General features: G+C 47.3%; 1 protein-coding gene and 1 long non-coding RNA gene across 3 annotated transcripts; one reads left to right on the top strand and one right to left on the bottom strand.

Annotated features, from left to right (window-relative positions):
- Positions 1 to 5,730: 5,730 nt before the first annotated feature.
- LOC118973665 (melanoma-associated antigen 10-like) lies at positions 5,731 to 7,662 on the top strand. 2 transcript variants are annotated; one of them, XM_073228078.1, is made up of 3 exons: positions 5,731 to 5,793; positions 6,429 to 6,524; positions 6,668 to 7,662. In XM_073228078.1, exon 3 carries the CDS (start codon positions 6,682 to 6,684, stop codon positions 7,660 to 7,662), a length of 981 nt encoding a protein of 326 aa, XP_073084179.1. In that variant the 5' UTR covers positions 5,731 to 5,793; positions 6,429 to 6,524; positions 6,668 to 6,681. The 2 variants fall into 2 exon arrangements, with proteins under 2 accessions (XP_073084179.1, XP_073084178.1); XM_073228077.1 differs by having other exon boundaries at positions 5,749 to 6,524.
- A 1,285-nt stretch (positions 7,663 to 8,947) lies between these two features.
- LOC140847526 (uncharacterized) lies at positions 8,948 to 11,843 on the bottom strand. The gene is made up of 3 exons (XR_012127576.1): positions 11,770 to 11,843; positions 9,379 to 9,713; positions 8,948 to 9,082 (listed from the first exon to the last, which is right to left on the bottom strand). It is a non-coding gene; the product is annotated as an uncharacterized lncRNA (long non-coding RNA).
- Positions 11,844 to 12,645: the final 802 nt, after the last annotated feature.

Genomic DNA, 12,645 nt, shown 5'->3' with positions numbered 1-12,645 from the left:
GGTTTTATATGTGTTTGTGTATACACACATTGATGATATATGCATATATACAGATGCTTATAAATATATAAATATTTATAGGTATGTGTAAGCACAGATTAATGAACACATAAATATTTCAATGATCTCTTAGCTGAGAGAGCCTATAAGTAACTCCTCAGTAGTAACAAAGCATACTTAGCACTGAGATCTACATGTCTTAAAACCATCATCCAATAAAAGGAACTAGGATTCCTTGGAGAAATAATAATTCTAGGATTGGGGATAAATAAAATAAGCCTGTGTGTAGTGTCAAAGTAAGGTGTAAAGAACATGTTAAAGGACACCACAAATGTTGCATTCAGCAAAATGCATACTATGGGAAACTGGGCAGAACACAAACCCTATTTTGTTTTCAAAACAATTAATTGGGAAAGGAATTATGGATTAAAAAAAGACTTAAGGAACATAAAAAACAATTGCAATGATTAGGTCATATTTGGACACTGATTCACAGAAGCTAAATTTTTTAGAAGTGTGCATCTGCGAGGTAAGCATGAAAATACCTGGGCATTTGATGATTATTTAAATTTTTAGTAAAGATAATCACATCAATTTTTTTTCATCAAAGAGTCCTTATCTTTGATAAATGCATAAATGAAACACTTGGAAATAAATAATAAATAAAATATCTCTAGAAATAAATAAATAAATATGCAGTCGTATGACGTTTTGGATTTGCTTCAAATTCTTCGAGTATCAAGAAATGGGGGAAAGTGAGGGAATAATAGGAACCAGATTGGATTGAAGATTGTTGATGCTGAGTGTCAGGTACATTGGGCTCATTATACTACTCTCTTTATTGTTGCAAATATTTGATAATTTCTGTACCAAAACTTTTTTATTATAAATAACGTGCCATTAAATTTGAAATCCCAAGTGAAATGGACCACTTAAAAGTGTACTCAAACAATACAAACTGAAACTGCATTCAAAACTTAAGCCAGCATCCAGTGCTACAGGACAGGCAGTTTTAGAGTCCAGTTCTACCAGACAGTCAGGTAAACACAAATTACCATCTTATGTGAAGTCTTCTAAAGCATACAAAAATAGACAATTATTCAACTCATTTTACCAGGCTAGTGCTCCTTGATTCAAAAACCAGGTGAGAACCCCCCATGGAAAGAACACTTAAACAAGCTAACCCACATAGCAGCAAATACTCTAAGTAATTTAATAGTATATCTCCAACATGGCAGTGAAATGAACAAACAATGTGTGTCTAAGGAACACCAATATGTTTTAACATTAGAAAATACTTTCAATTATAATTCCTTATACAAATTAAAAGAGAAAGAACACTGGATAATGTCAATGGGTACATAAAAAGTCTGAAACAAATTGAACACAAGCTCATGGTAAAGAGAAAAGTCAATTAATGTTAGAACTTCAACTTCCTGAGGTCTAGAAATGTGAAATGTTAGAATTCCCGTTAAAGTAAGGAATAGACAAAACCCAAATGTATGCTTTCACCTCTACTCTTCACAATCGCACTGCAACATATACAACTATGGTGACATTATCTATAAAATATTTTTACCTATGATATCGATATTCAAAGGAATAGGTACATGGACTATTCAAACAAGTAAGACTTCAGAAAAATGTCCTGTTGAAGATCATTACAGCAAAATCAAGAATCTCACCACAAAAAAAAAACAACTAATTAGAACATGTAAAAGAAAATATCCCATTCCTAACAGCAAGAACGATCCAAAACTTACCTAAAAAGAATCCTAACAAAAATGCACAAGGTATTAGTGGAGGCAAATACAAATCTATCTGCTCATCGAGTCAGCTAAAAGAAATACAACAGTAAGACATATTATAAAGATGTGAATTCTTCTTAAATTATTTATAGATTTAGTGTCTTACCTGTAGATGACAAGATGACCATCAAGTTCAAACTGCTGACTTAAACTCTCAAAATCAACCGTCAGTAAGCATAGAAGGGAGGTCGGGTAATCAGCAACAAAATCGAAATGACAAAACATGAGAAAGCTCTAGGGGAACCTGAACACCTAGCTTTGGGGGTGAGGGCATGGGGAGCAGCAGGGAAGGTGGGAAGGGCTGGAGGTGGCAGGGATGCAGGTGACAGGGTGGATAGGAGGAAAAAACTGACACTTGTGCCCTTCTTTCTTGTGGCGATTTGAGGGAGCACGTCAGACCACAGATGCCAGTAGCCCTTGGATAATATCAGGACAGCAGGAGAGAGAGGAGGATTAAAGTAGTGGGGCCCTAAAGTCTGTGCTAATAACCACCTGAAACCACTTTAGTGTGTTCAAAAGAACAAAAAACAAATTAAGAGAACAGCCTTAAAAATTCCTTGAGCGGAAAAAACAATGAAGTCATACAAGGCTTAATAAAGCTTATTTTGCAAGACTAACCTGGGTCATTTCTTGCTTATGCCCCTGGAAATCATAATCAGAACTTAAACTGTTCCCCAAAATTGATATAAGGTAGCCGCTAATCAATTCCTTCTCATCTGAGAAAATTCTGATAGCCAATCACCGTGCAGAATGGACACTCACTGCCTTCACACTACATAAGCAGCTTTGTAACGATCGACCTCCTCGCCTTATTCCATGTTTGGATTGGGTGCTCCCCACCTACAGACTGTGTTTTTGGTGCATGCACAATAAATTTTCACTAATTATTACTTTGGTGACTTACTGCTTTTACCTCTGTCATTTCTGAACTGTTGACAAGTGAGAGAGAACTGGGCTTTCAAAAAATTATTCAAATAGAAGATAAAGAATGGACTGGAAAGACAATAGGAAGTATCAGAGTGAGCCACACATGCTGGGTGTACATATTCTTTCATGAAATTATATGTATATTCCAAATATACACTTTGTAGCGATGTAAAATTAACTAGGAATGAAGGTTAAGAAAATGAAAACCTCTGCATTTGAGGATGCAATGTTAGATAACCTCAAAACAGCAGGACCTCCCCCAAATCCTGCTCAGTCTCTTCTGTGTGGAAAATAAATACTTTAGAACAAAATGTTTCTGATGTCTGGCTGCTGGTGAAGAGACACCACTGGGAGGCATGGTTCGGTCACTCTCCCTTGCTGGCCATGGGTGCTGCAGCTGTCCATTAGCATCTAGTCTGGGATAAGGAGTCATTCTCTGCAAGGGCTGCTGCAGGGCATATGTTCAGAGCTGACAGGGAAGGGACATCTCTCAGCCAGCATTTTGTCAATCCAGGAGCCAGGAGCTAAGTTGAGGACCCTCACAAGTATAGACAGAAGTGGGGGTTCCACCTATCCCAGGGGGAATACAGAACCAGCTCCACCCCTAATGACAGTCCTAGGATAGTACAGGAGAGCTTTCAGGCTGAGAGGACCTAGGCATGATCCTGCTGCAGGGTGGCCAGGCCTCTGAGGAGGAAGTGTGGGGAGTGCTGAGTGCTGCAGGCGTGAGGAGGGAGCACCTCATCTATGGGCAGCCCAGGGAGCTCATCACCGGGGTCTGGGTGCAGGAGCAGTACCTGGAGTACCGGCAGGTGCCCGACAGCGATCCCTCGCTGTGAGCTGCTCTGGGGCCCCAGGGCCCACGCAGAGGCCAGCAAGGTGCAGGTCGTGCTGTTTTTGTTCAGGCTTCTTAGCACACGTATAGGCCCTTTCCTGTGCCCATCTGAGGAGGCTAGGACCAATGAGGATCAGGGTCCCTGAGCAGAGGGGCGGCCAGGCCCTGACCAAGCCCCCGTCAGGCAGGCGCTTCTGCCGGGCATGCAGTCAGGCCCGTTCTCCCTCTGGCCTAGGAGAGAGAGCAGCCAGCGCTCTAAGGAGCGCAGGTTCTGTGCCACGTGGGCTGGAGCCTCTGGGCTCCTGTTCTCCCCGACCCCGTGGAAGTGGGTCTGCGTTACCTCTGGGGTGTTTCCCCTGTTGTTCCTTTTCATAGAAAGGGTGGTTAGCATCAGCATCTGTTTCTGTATGACATCTATCGGCCGTGTATGTTGTACAGTTTACCAGTTCAGTGCGTTGCTGTTTTGTAAACACATGGGGACACCTTCCACCTGCATTTGTGACCGGAGCTAGGTCACATGGCAGCAGCCTCACCACTCCCTCCCAAAAGTGACGGAAATTAGCAGTAAAATGGAGAAATAAAAGTACGCTTGGTTAATTCTTGCTCCTGATTCCTGCTCATCTGTCACTTCACAGAACTAAAATACATGCAGGCACCTGGATGTGCTTGCTGTGTTCAAGAACCTGGGAGACATGTAAGCCTGGCAGTTATCGCGAGGGAGGGGAATTAGGGAAAATCGCGGCACTCCACAGGGCGATGTGCGGTGAGCCTGAGACCCGAGGACCTGCGCAAATGTCCTGCACCCGCTCAGCCTCTTCAGGAAACATGAAGTCCACACACACAGAGTGCCTCAAGTCTGGCTGCTTGTGAAGACACCCACCCCAAGGGAAGGGGTGCTTCCTCCCGAACCCTCCCCATGGCCAGGGGCCCTGCAGCTTCCCAGCTCGCCTCTGTCCTGGGGCTGCAGGGCTGCTCTGCCAGAGCTGAGGACGACCCCCCCTCGGTGAGCAGTGGGGGGTGGGGAAGGGGGCCAGGATGCCGGTCGTCATGGAAGCCGGCTCCACCGTGCAGGCAGCCCTGAGGCCCCGGGATGGTCCTCCGGCTACAGAGTCGTCCTCCTGGGCACCCAACCAACCCAGCCCACCTCACTAGTAGCCCTCTCCACTGCCCCTGACACCCACCTCCCAACCCGCCTGCCCCCACCTCCCAACCAGACTCCCCCACCCACGGAAATCCCCATTCCCCAGAACCCGCCCCCGCTTCCCACCACCCGACCTCCCACCCCCCAACTTACCACCCCTCACCTTCTCGCACCCCTCCCCCCCCCCACCTATCACCACCCCACCCCCACCTCACATCACTAGCACACCTCTGCACCACCACTTCCACCCCACCTCCCACCACCATGCCCCCACACTGGCCCCCAAGTCCCCGAACCACCGAATTCCGACCCCCAGATACCCCCACTCCTCACCCGGCCTCACAGCTCCCCACCATCCCAGATCCCCATACCACACCTCTGCCCCCCCCCTGCCGACACCCACACCCACACCTCCCCCTGTGCACCCAACATTTAACCCCTCACATCTCCCCTTCTTCCCCCCACTGCCCCACATCCTCCCATTCTAGCACCACACCACATCCAGTAAGCAACAGGGCCTGAGTTCACCCGAGAGGGGGGCCGAGGCCCTGCTGGGAATCACGATGAGGAACCCGCAGGGGACTGAGGGACCCTGGACTCCTGGAGAGACTGCGGATTTGGAGCTCCAGGGTGCTAAGAACCTATGCAGCTGGCCCTGATATCCTTCACCCTGCCCCCTCCCACCCCGGCTCCCCTAAACCACCACCTCCCACCCCACTGGCGATACTCACCCCCACACCTCCCCCCATGTATCCCACATCCTACCCCCCACATACCCCACCCATCCCCCCACTGCCGCAACTCCCCCCATCCACCACCACACCACGTCCACTAAGGACTTGGGGAGGCAGAGCCCTGGGCCTCGTGAGCCGCGGCAGGTGGGAGAAGGCGGGGTTTAAGGGAGGCCCAGGGGGCGGAGCGAGGAACGCCCGGAATCCTTGTGCGCTCCTCCTGGCAGCCTCCAGGGGACGCTCCGACCCCACATCCGGATGTGACGTCATTAGCCTTCTGCCCGGGAGGCCTGAGGGATGGGACGGCCTCGGTGTCAGACGCCGGATTCAGGTCACCCGCAAGGGCCCCAGGTAGAACCCGGGGGAGGCTGAGGGCCCCCGCCCAAGAATCCTGGGGGGCCATGCCATTGCTCAAAGAGGCCCTGGGAGGGTCCTCAGGCTGGGCACCGCCTCCCACATGCCACACCCATGTCCCCACCCACCATTTTGAATTATGAGCGTAAAGGCCTTGGTCTGAGGAGGGAACCCAGGTGGGCTGGGGTGGGGCCCAGACACACCGGGAGTCAACAGGAGGACAGGAGGGAGGGCCGAGGGCGCCCCCAGAACCCACCTCAGGTGCAGTCATCAGCCCAGGGAACCCCTGGGTTGGTGACCCGTTGAGACGGCTGCAGACGTCCCGCAGGGGTGTGTTAGGGCAGGGAGGGCCCTGGTCTGAGGGGACGGCGCCGGTCAACATTCACAGGATCCCAGGCCCTGCCCGCGTTGGGGGTGAGGACCCTGAGGGAGGAGGGGAAGGGGCCCCAGACGAGCCGCCCCTGCCTGTCAGCCCTGACTTCCTCCTCCGGGCCTCAGAGGGACTGGGGACTGGGACCGGCTTAAGGAGCAGGGCCGCCCTTGGGCAACGGACCGCCCCTCCCGTCGGCACTGGGAGCCCCGAGCTGGGATGGCAGTCCTGGCAGCGAGGTGCCCCTCAGGCCCTCTTTCAGGGAATCCAGGAAGCGGCCGGTGAGGAAGGCCTCGGTGTGAGGCACGTGTCCTGAGGTCGCAGACCCGCAGAGGCCCAGGCCAAGCCAGGAGTCAAGGTGGGGCTCCCGACCTCACCGTGTTCCCAGGGCTCTCCTACCCCACACAGCGGGTCCCCGTCGCCCAGGCCTCCGACGCCCCCTGTCCCCCCGGGCGCCAGGGCCCGCAGCACCCACCTCCTGCTGTTTCTCCTTCCCTCCAGCTGCTCAACAAGTCATGGCTGGTCCTCCCCCGAAGCGACGGCGCTACATGCCCGAGGAAGGCCTTCCGACCCTCACGGAGACCCAGGGCCTCGTGGGTGCACAGGACCCTGGGGCGACAGAGGAGGTTGCTTCCTCCTCCTCCTCCAGGTCCTCCGCCTCCACCGCGTCCTCCTCCTTCCTCTCCTCTGCCTCTTGCTTTGCTCATATCTCAGGCGGCGAGGAAGAGGTTTCTATGGTTTCACCAACCCCGGGTCCGCTCCAGGGCCTTGAGCGTGCCTGCCCCTCCCCCGCTGCCTCTGCCTCCGTGCCACCCACACAATCCGATGGTGGCTCCGGCAGCGCAATGGAGGTGGGTCTGGGCACGCCACAGGTCCTTAGTTCCTTTCCCAGTATCGTGATTCACGACAAGGCAGCTCAGCTGGTGGCCTTCCTGCTCCTCAAGTATGTTGCCATGGAGTCGACCACGAAGGCGGAGCTGCTGGAGGTGCTGGGCCAGGATCACCAGGACCAGTTCCCCGTGATCTTCAGCCGTGTCTCCGAGTGCTTGCAGCTGGCCTTTGGCATCGACATGGAGGAAGGGGATCCCAGCGACCACTCCTACATGCTGTTCACATTCCCGGGCGTCACCTACAGCGGGCAGCTGAGCTATGAGCACAGCTTGCCCAAAAGCGGCCTCCTGCTGTTTCTCCTGACCATAATCTTCCTGGAGGGTGGCTCAGTCCCTGAGGCAAAGGTGTGGGAAATGCTGTGTGTCATAGGGATATTTCCCGGGAGGGCGCACGTCATCTTCGGGGACCCCAGGGAGCTCATCGCCCAGGTCTGGGTGCGGGAGCAGTACCTGGAGTACCGGCAGGTGCCCGACAGGGATCCCACTCGCTTCCACCTGCTTTGGGGATGCAGGGCGCACATGGAGACCCACAGGGTGAAAGTCCTGGAGTTTATGGCCAAGGTCAAAGATTGCACCGCTATTGCCTCTCTGACCTGCTATGATTAGGCTTTGTGAGATCAGGAAGGGCCAGGCCAGGCTAGCATTGCTGCCGCAGACGATGCTGCCACCGTGGCCCATGCAAGTTCTAGTGGAACATCTCCTGGCTTCTGCCCTGAGTGACGTCTATGCACCCTGTCCCATCTGGGTTGTCAAAGGCCAGTCAGTGAACGAAGCGGTGGAGGGCAAGGCTGGGGCAATTTATCTTCCTTTATTTTTTGTATTTTCAGATTTTACTTATTTTAGAAAGTTTCTTATCATCAGAATCGAATTGTAGATTGACATTGCTCACACATTTACTGCTCTTTATCTGGTTGATTAGAAATAGTTTTGCTATATTGTAAAACAAGATGGAAAACCTAATATATTCTGTGTAGCTTGTAACTTCCTGTGACATTAGAATAAAAATGTCCTTGGAAATGGGAACAAATTTAGCAGTGAAAAATAGAAAATAAATTAAATTGTTAATTTTTGTATTCTCTTATAATCTTTAGTCTATAGTTGTATGAAAAAAGATATGTATCTAGATTTTCTTAGCTTCTTCAAAGATGTAGAAGAAGTTAAATAGTAATATATGATATTCGTGCTCCCTGGCTCATTTACTCTCCCAAACTCCCCGAGCCTCTGCTCACTGGAAGGCCCTGTGTTAGCGGTGGGCCACTGGGTAAGCAGGACACTCCCCCTCCACACACCCACCTAACAGCGATAGTCTCGGAGCTGCTGCCCTATAAGGAAGGTGGGAGGTGTGCCCCAGGACCACAGAACCTTTAGTAAAGGAAGGGGTGAGCAGGCGCGGCTGCAGGGGAGGGCGTGCAGTCCCCATGCCCCAAGCTGGGCCGTCTGTGGCTTCGGGCCCTGCAGTTCCTCTGGTGGGATGCAGTGTAGTGAGGCTGGGTGGGGGCAGAGCCAGCCTGGCCGATGGCGAGTTTAGGGATGAGAGGCAAGGCTGAAATGCAGCGCTGCTCTGGTTAGTCCCTTTTGGGTCTTGGGCAAACCCGGTGAGGTCTCCTCGGGGGCGGCAAGGGGGGTGCCCTGGGCTCGTCCCCCAGTGCCATTGAAAAAAGCGCCTGCCACCCTAGGTGTCGCATAGCCATCATCTGCAAGCATTTGCAGAGGCATAAGGATCCCGCCCCTTAAAGTGATGCCCAGAAGTCAGTGGTGGGCCGTCTTCTCCCTGGCCTGGGAGGGCGAGTACTGAGTCCCTGGAAACGACACTGTTATCGGTGGCGCTGTGTTCCCTTTAACCCATGGTACGCAAGGGTAGAGGTCCATGGGGATGAAATGAATCAAAATCGGTGATTTGAAGGAAGAGAAGCTGCCCAAGCCGGGGATTTGAAAGTAGAAAAGAGAGGCCAGGAAAGGAACACTGAGACCAATGCAACGTGCTCCCTGATGGATGCATCTGTGTGGGTCCCTGTGTGCTTGTATCCTAGAAGGGAAAATTATACAATAAGAACAACTCATTGAGGATGAAAGGCATGACGTACATACTCGGAGACGGACCACCCTTTGGCTGAACCTCTGTGTAGAATTCTAAAAATTCATCCCTGGATAGCCAGGTAGAGTAGGAAGAGATCTGATTTAAAAGAAAGTAACACCAACAGAATAAAGACTAAATTTCCCCCAGTCTGTCAAAGCCCCACCGATGCTCTTTGGTCTCTCAAAATTATGTGCACATGCCCCGTTCTTCCAAGTTCCCAGTGAGTAGCACCCAATGTAACTTACAAGTTCTGAAAATGAGACCTCTCCACAGCATTTCTCTCCCTGTGGGCACATGCAGCTCCCATGTCATCATGGGCATACTTGCATTGCTGGACAGAACTAATCACAAATCTCCCTTCAGGAACGAACTGGTCATTATTATTGGGCTCAAATAAGTGTGTGTATTCTCTTTGATGTTCTGCTCAGGTCTTCTCTGAGACGTACCCAGCTAATATCTGCTCACATTTAGACTGGTTTCACCAGAGAATTCTTCATATCTCCAGGGAGAACTTCCCAGGTCCATTTCTGCTCTCTAGTAGCCAGGCTGTTCCAGTAACTTCTCTCTCCCAGTTTCCTGTCTGTTATGAGAAAATATTGACTTTAGTTCTAAAAATGACAATGTGTCCCTCCTTCCATCACATAATGATACGGGAATATGACTGACTCCTTCACACCTCCTGGCACAAGATTACTGGTAAAAGAGGCCTGTTGTCAACCCAAAGGGATGATCATAAAATAAAACTCTCTAATTTATGTTGCCAGTCACAAGTGTTGACAAGCACCCTGAAATATGGGCCATGATGAGCACATGAAAAGGTATAGGAACATGAGCATGGGAAGCGTTGCTGATGATTGGGAAAGGTCAACAAAGAAAGAGGAAAGATATTCACAAAGTAAGGGAAAAGTATACAGAGAGGCACGTTTGCGAGTAACACATAATCCAGTTTGCTGGATAAATAAACATTTCAGACAAGAAGATAAAACATAGATTGGGGTCACATGATTAGAAGATCTGAAAGACCAAGAACTGAATTTGGACTTTAAACCATTCTGGTAACCTGAAAAATTAGAATTTATAGTCATCATCTTTTTATGGTGAAATGTTATACTGTAAGGTACAAAAGGTCTCAGATTTACTCTTGGTGCTGTCTCTAGCTAGCCGTGTGACCCTGAGCAGTTTATTTAACTCAGTTTACCCCACATATGTGTGACGGAGTTAAACTGAATGTTCTTTAAAGGATGAACACTCCCTTATTTTGGCAGTAACAATCCCTGGCTTGCCTGGCAGTTCCACACCAAAGCACTCTGGAGGGAAGACTTGCACCACATGCACCCACTTATACTTAGGGAACATTACTCAACCCTCCATTCAGTGAAGAAATTTATTGAGATGATGTACTGTCCATCCGTGACTGCTAAAGAAACCCGTATCATCTAATGGTGAACCAAGACCCTCTTTGGTGAATATGAACAGGCAACCAGGAATCACCAGACAGTTGAAGAAAACCATGGTAATGAAAGAAAGACGCAAGATGAACAAATTGAACAACTTCGTCCCAAGAGAAAGAATTTTTTTTAAAAGATTTAAAACGGATTCCTTTAATAACTTCAGAGAAAGTCAACAGGACATTAAAACAATTAAAGAAGAACTCTCTGCTATTAAAATGTATCAATCTGATCTTTGTTGTTAAAACTTAAAACTCAAAAGAAAAGAAAATTGAGGGAAGAAAAGGATTGCTAAAGATTAAATTAGTGATTTGGAAGACGTAGCCACGATACTCTCCCAGAAATCCTAAGATAAAGCTTCAGGTCAAGATGTTTTTGGTGAAGTCATCAAATATTTAAAGAGGAAGTACTACACAACCTCTTCCTGCAAAGAAAGAATGCATCAACCCATGTGATTAGGCCAACATAATCTCCACATCAAAACCTGATAAAAATAAGAAGAAAAAGAATTACAGATGATTTTTACTCATAAATGTGATGTAAAAATCCTAAGTAAAAGATTAGCAAACTGAATAAAGATATATATTTTTTAAAAGATCATGATAAAGTTGGGTCTATTTCAGAAATGCCAGGATGCTTGAAGTTTTTTAAATTAATGTACTTCATCACATTAGCAAAATAAAGGAGGAAAAATCACACAACACTCAGTAGTTGGAGAAAAAGTGTCCCATTAATAAAACGAAACCTTAAAAACCAGGAGTGGAACCTTCTTAATCTGAAGAATATCTAGAAACATATCTACAGTAAATATCATACTTAATACAATCTTTGTACTTTTTCCTCTAAGACCAGCAGTGAGCCAGTTATCTAAAAAAAGATGATTTTTTTAATAAAAAGCTAGTGACAGCATAGTTCAGACAACTATCTCAACCGTTACTCCCATTGTGCTAAGAGTTCCTAGCCAATAAAAAGAAGGAAAAAAGGAGTATAATTGGAAAAGAAATAAAATAATCATTTTCAAACAGTGTGTGTATATAGAAAATCCAAAAGAATCTATAAATTATTAGAATTAATAAATTTAGCATGATTTCTGTTTTTCTATATATCAGCCATGAACAATTGGAAAATAAAATTTTTAAATACTATTTACAATGGCATAAAAACAATAGTAGATTGTAATCAACCTACCAATAGTGGTCCTCACTGAGCTCTGGAACGAAGGCTGTACTGGCCTTGCCCAACGAACTGAAAAGTAAGGCTTGAGCAGGTAAAACATTGTCTACGTAACTTAACTTTGTCCCAGAGTAAAGTACAAACACATTTACAAGAACGCAGAAACAATGCAACGCACAGCAATTTACAACACAGTGTTTGGCATCCAACGAAAAATTACCAGGCATGCAAAGAAATAGGAAAATATGGTCCATAATGAGGGGGAAAAAAATCAATCCACAGGAAAAAGAACCATTAATAACAGATAGAATTAGTAGACAGAGAGGATAAAACAGCAGCTATAAATACATGTCATACATACAAGAAGGTAGAGGAAAACAGGAACATGATGAGGAAAGAATTGGAGATAGAAAAAAGACCCAAATAGAACTTCTAGAGAAAAATGTCCTGAGGTGAAAAATCCCTGGATTGAATTAACAACGGATTAGATATTGCAGAAAAAACTGCCAAAACGATACAAAAGTAAACACAGAAAGAATACTTTAAAATGAATGGAGTATCAGTGAGCCATTGGACAGCATCAAGGGTCTTCACATATGTGTAACTGGAGACTGTGAAGTGACTGGGTTATTTGAAGAAATAATGGCCAAAATTTACAAATTTGATTAAAACTCTAAACTCATAAATCCAAACCCAATATTAAAAGGAGTTCCGCAAAACAGAAAACTCCGTTTGTGACTTTTGACTCTGAGCAGTGATTTTTCTTTTCATGGGCACCTAATTCTATTCTGACACTAATTTATCAGATTGCCTTTGAGCATCAGATAACACAACCATTCACGGGATTCTTTGTATTTGAATGTACATTAGATGCTACTAAAAAAAAAAAAG

This window comes from Manis javanica, chromosome X (assembly GCF_040802235.1).
Source record: "Manis javanica isolate MJ-LG chromosome X, MJ_LKY, whole genome shotgun sequence".
Lineage (NCBI taxonomy): Eukaryota > Metazoa > Chordata > Mammalia > Pholidota > Manidae > Manis > Manis javanica.
This window is presented reverse-complemented; position numbering and strand designations above follow the sequence as displayed.

Bases quoted from the DNA above. Each gene is read 5' to 3' on its own strand.
- LOC118973665 (XM_073228078.1), top strand. From the start codon at position 6,682: ATGGCTGGTCCTCCCCCGAAGCGACGGCGCTACATGCCCGAGGAAGGC.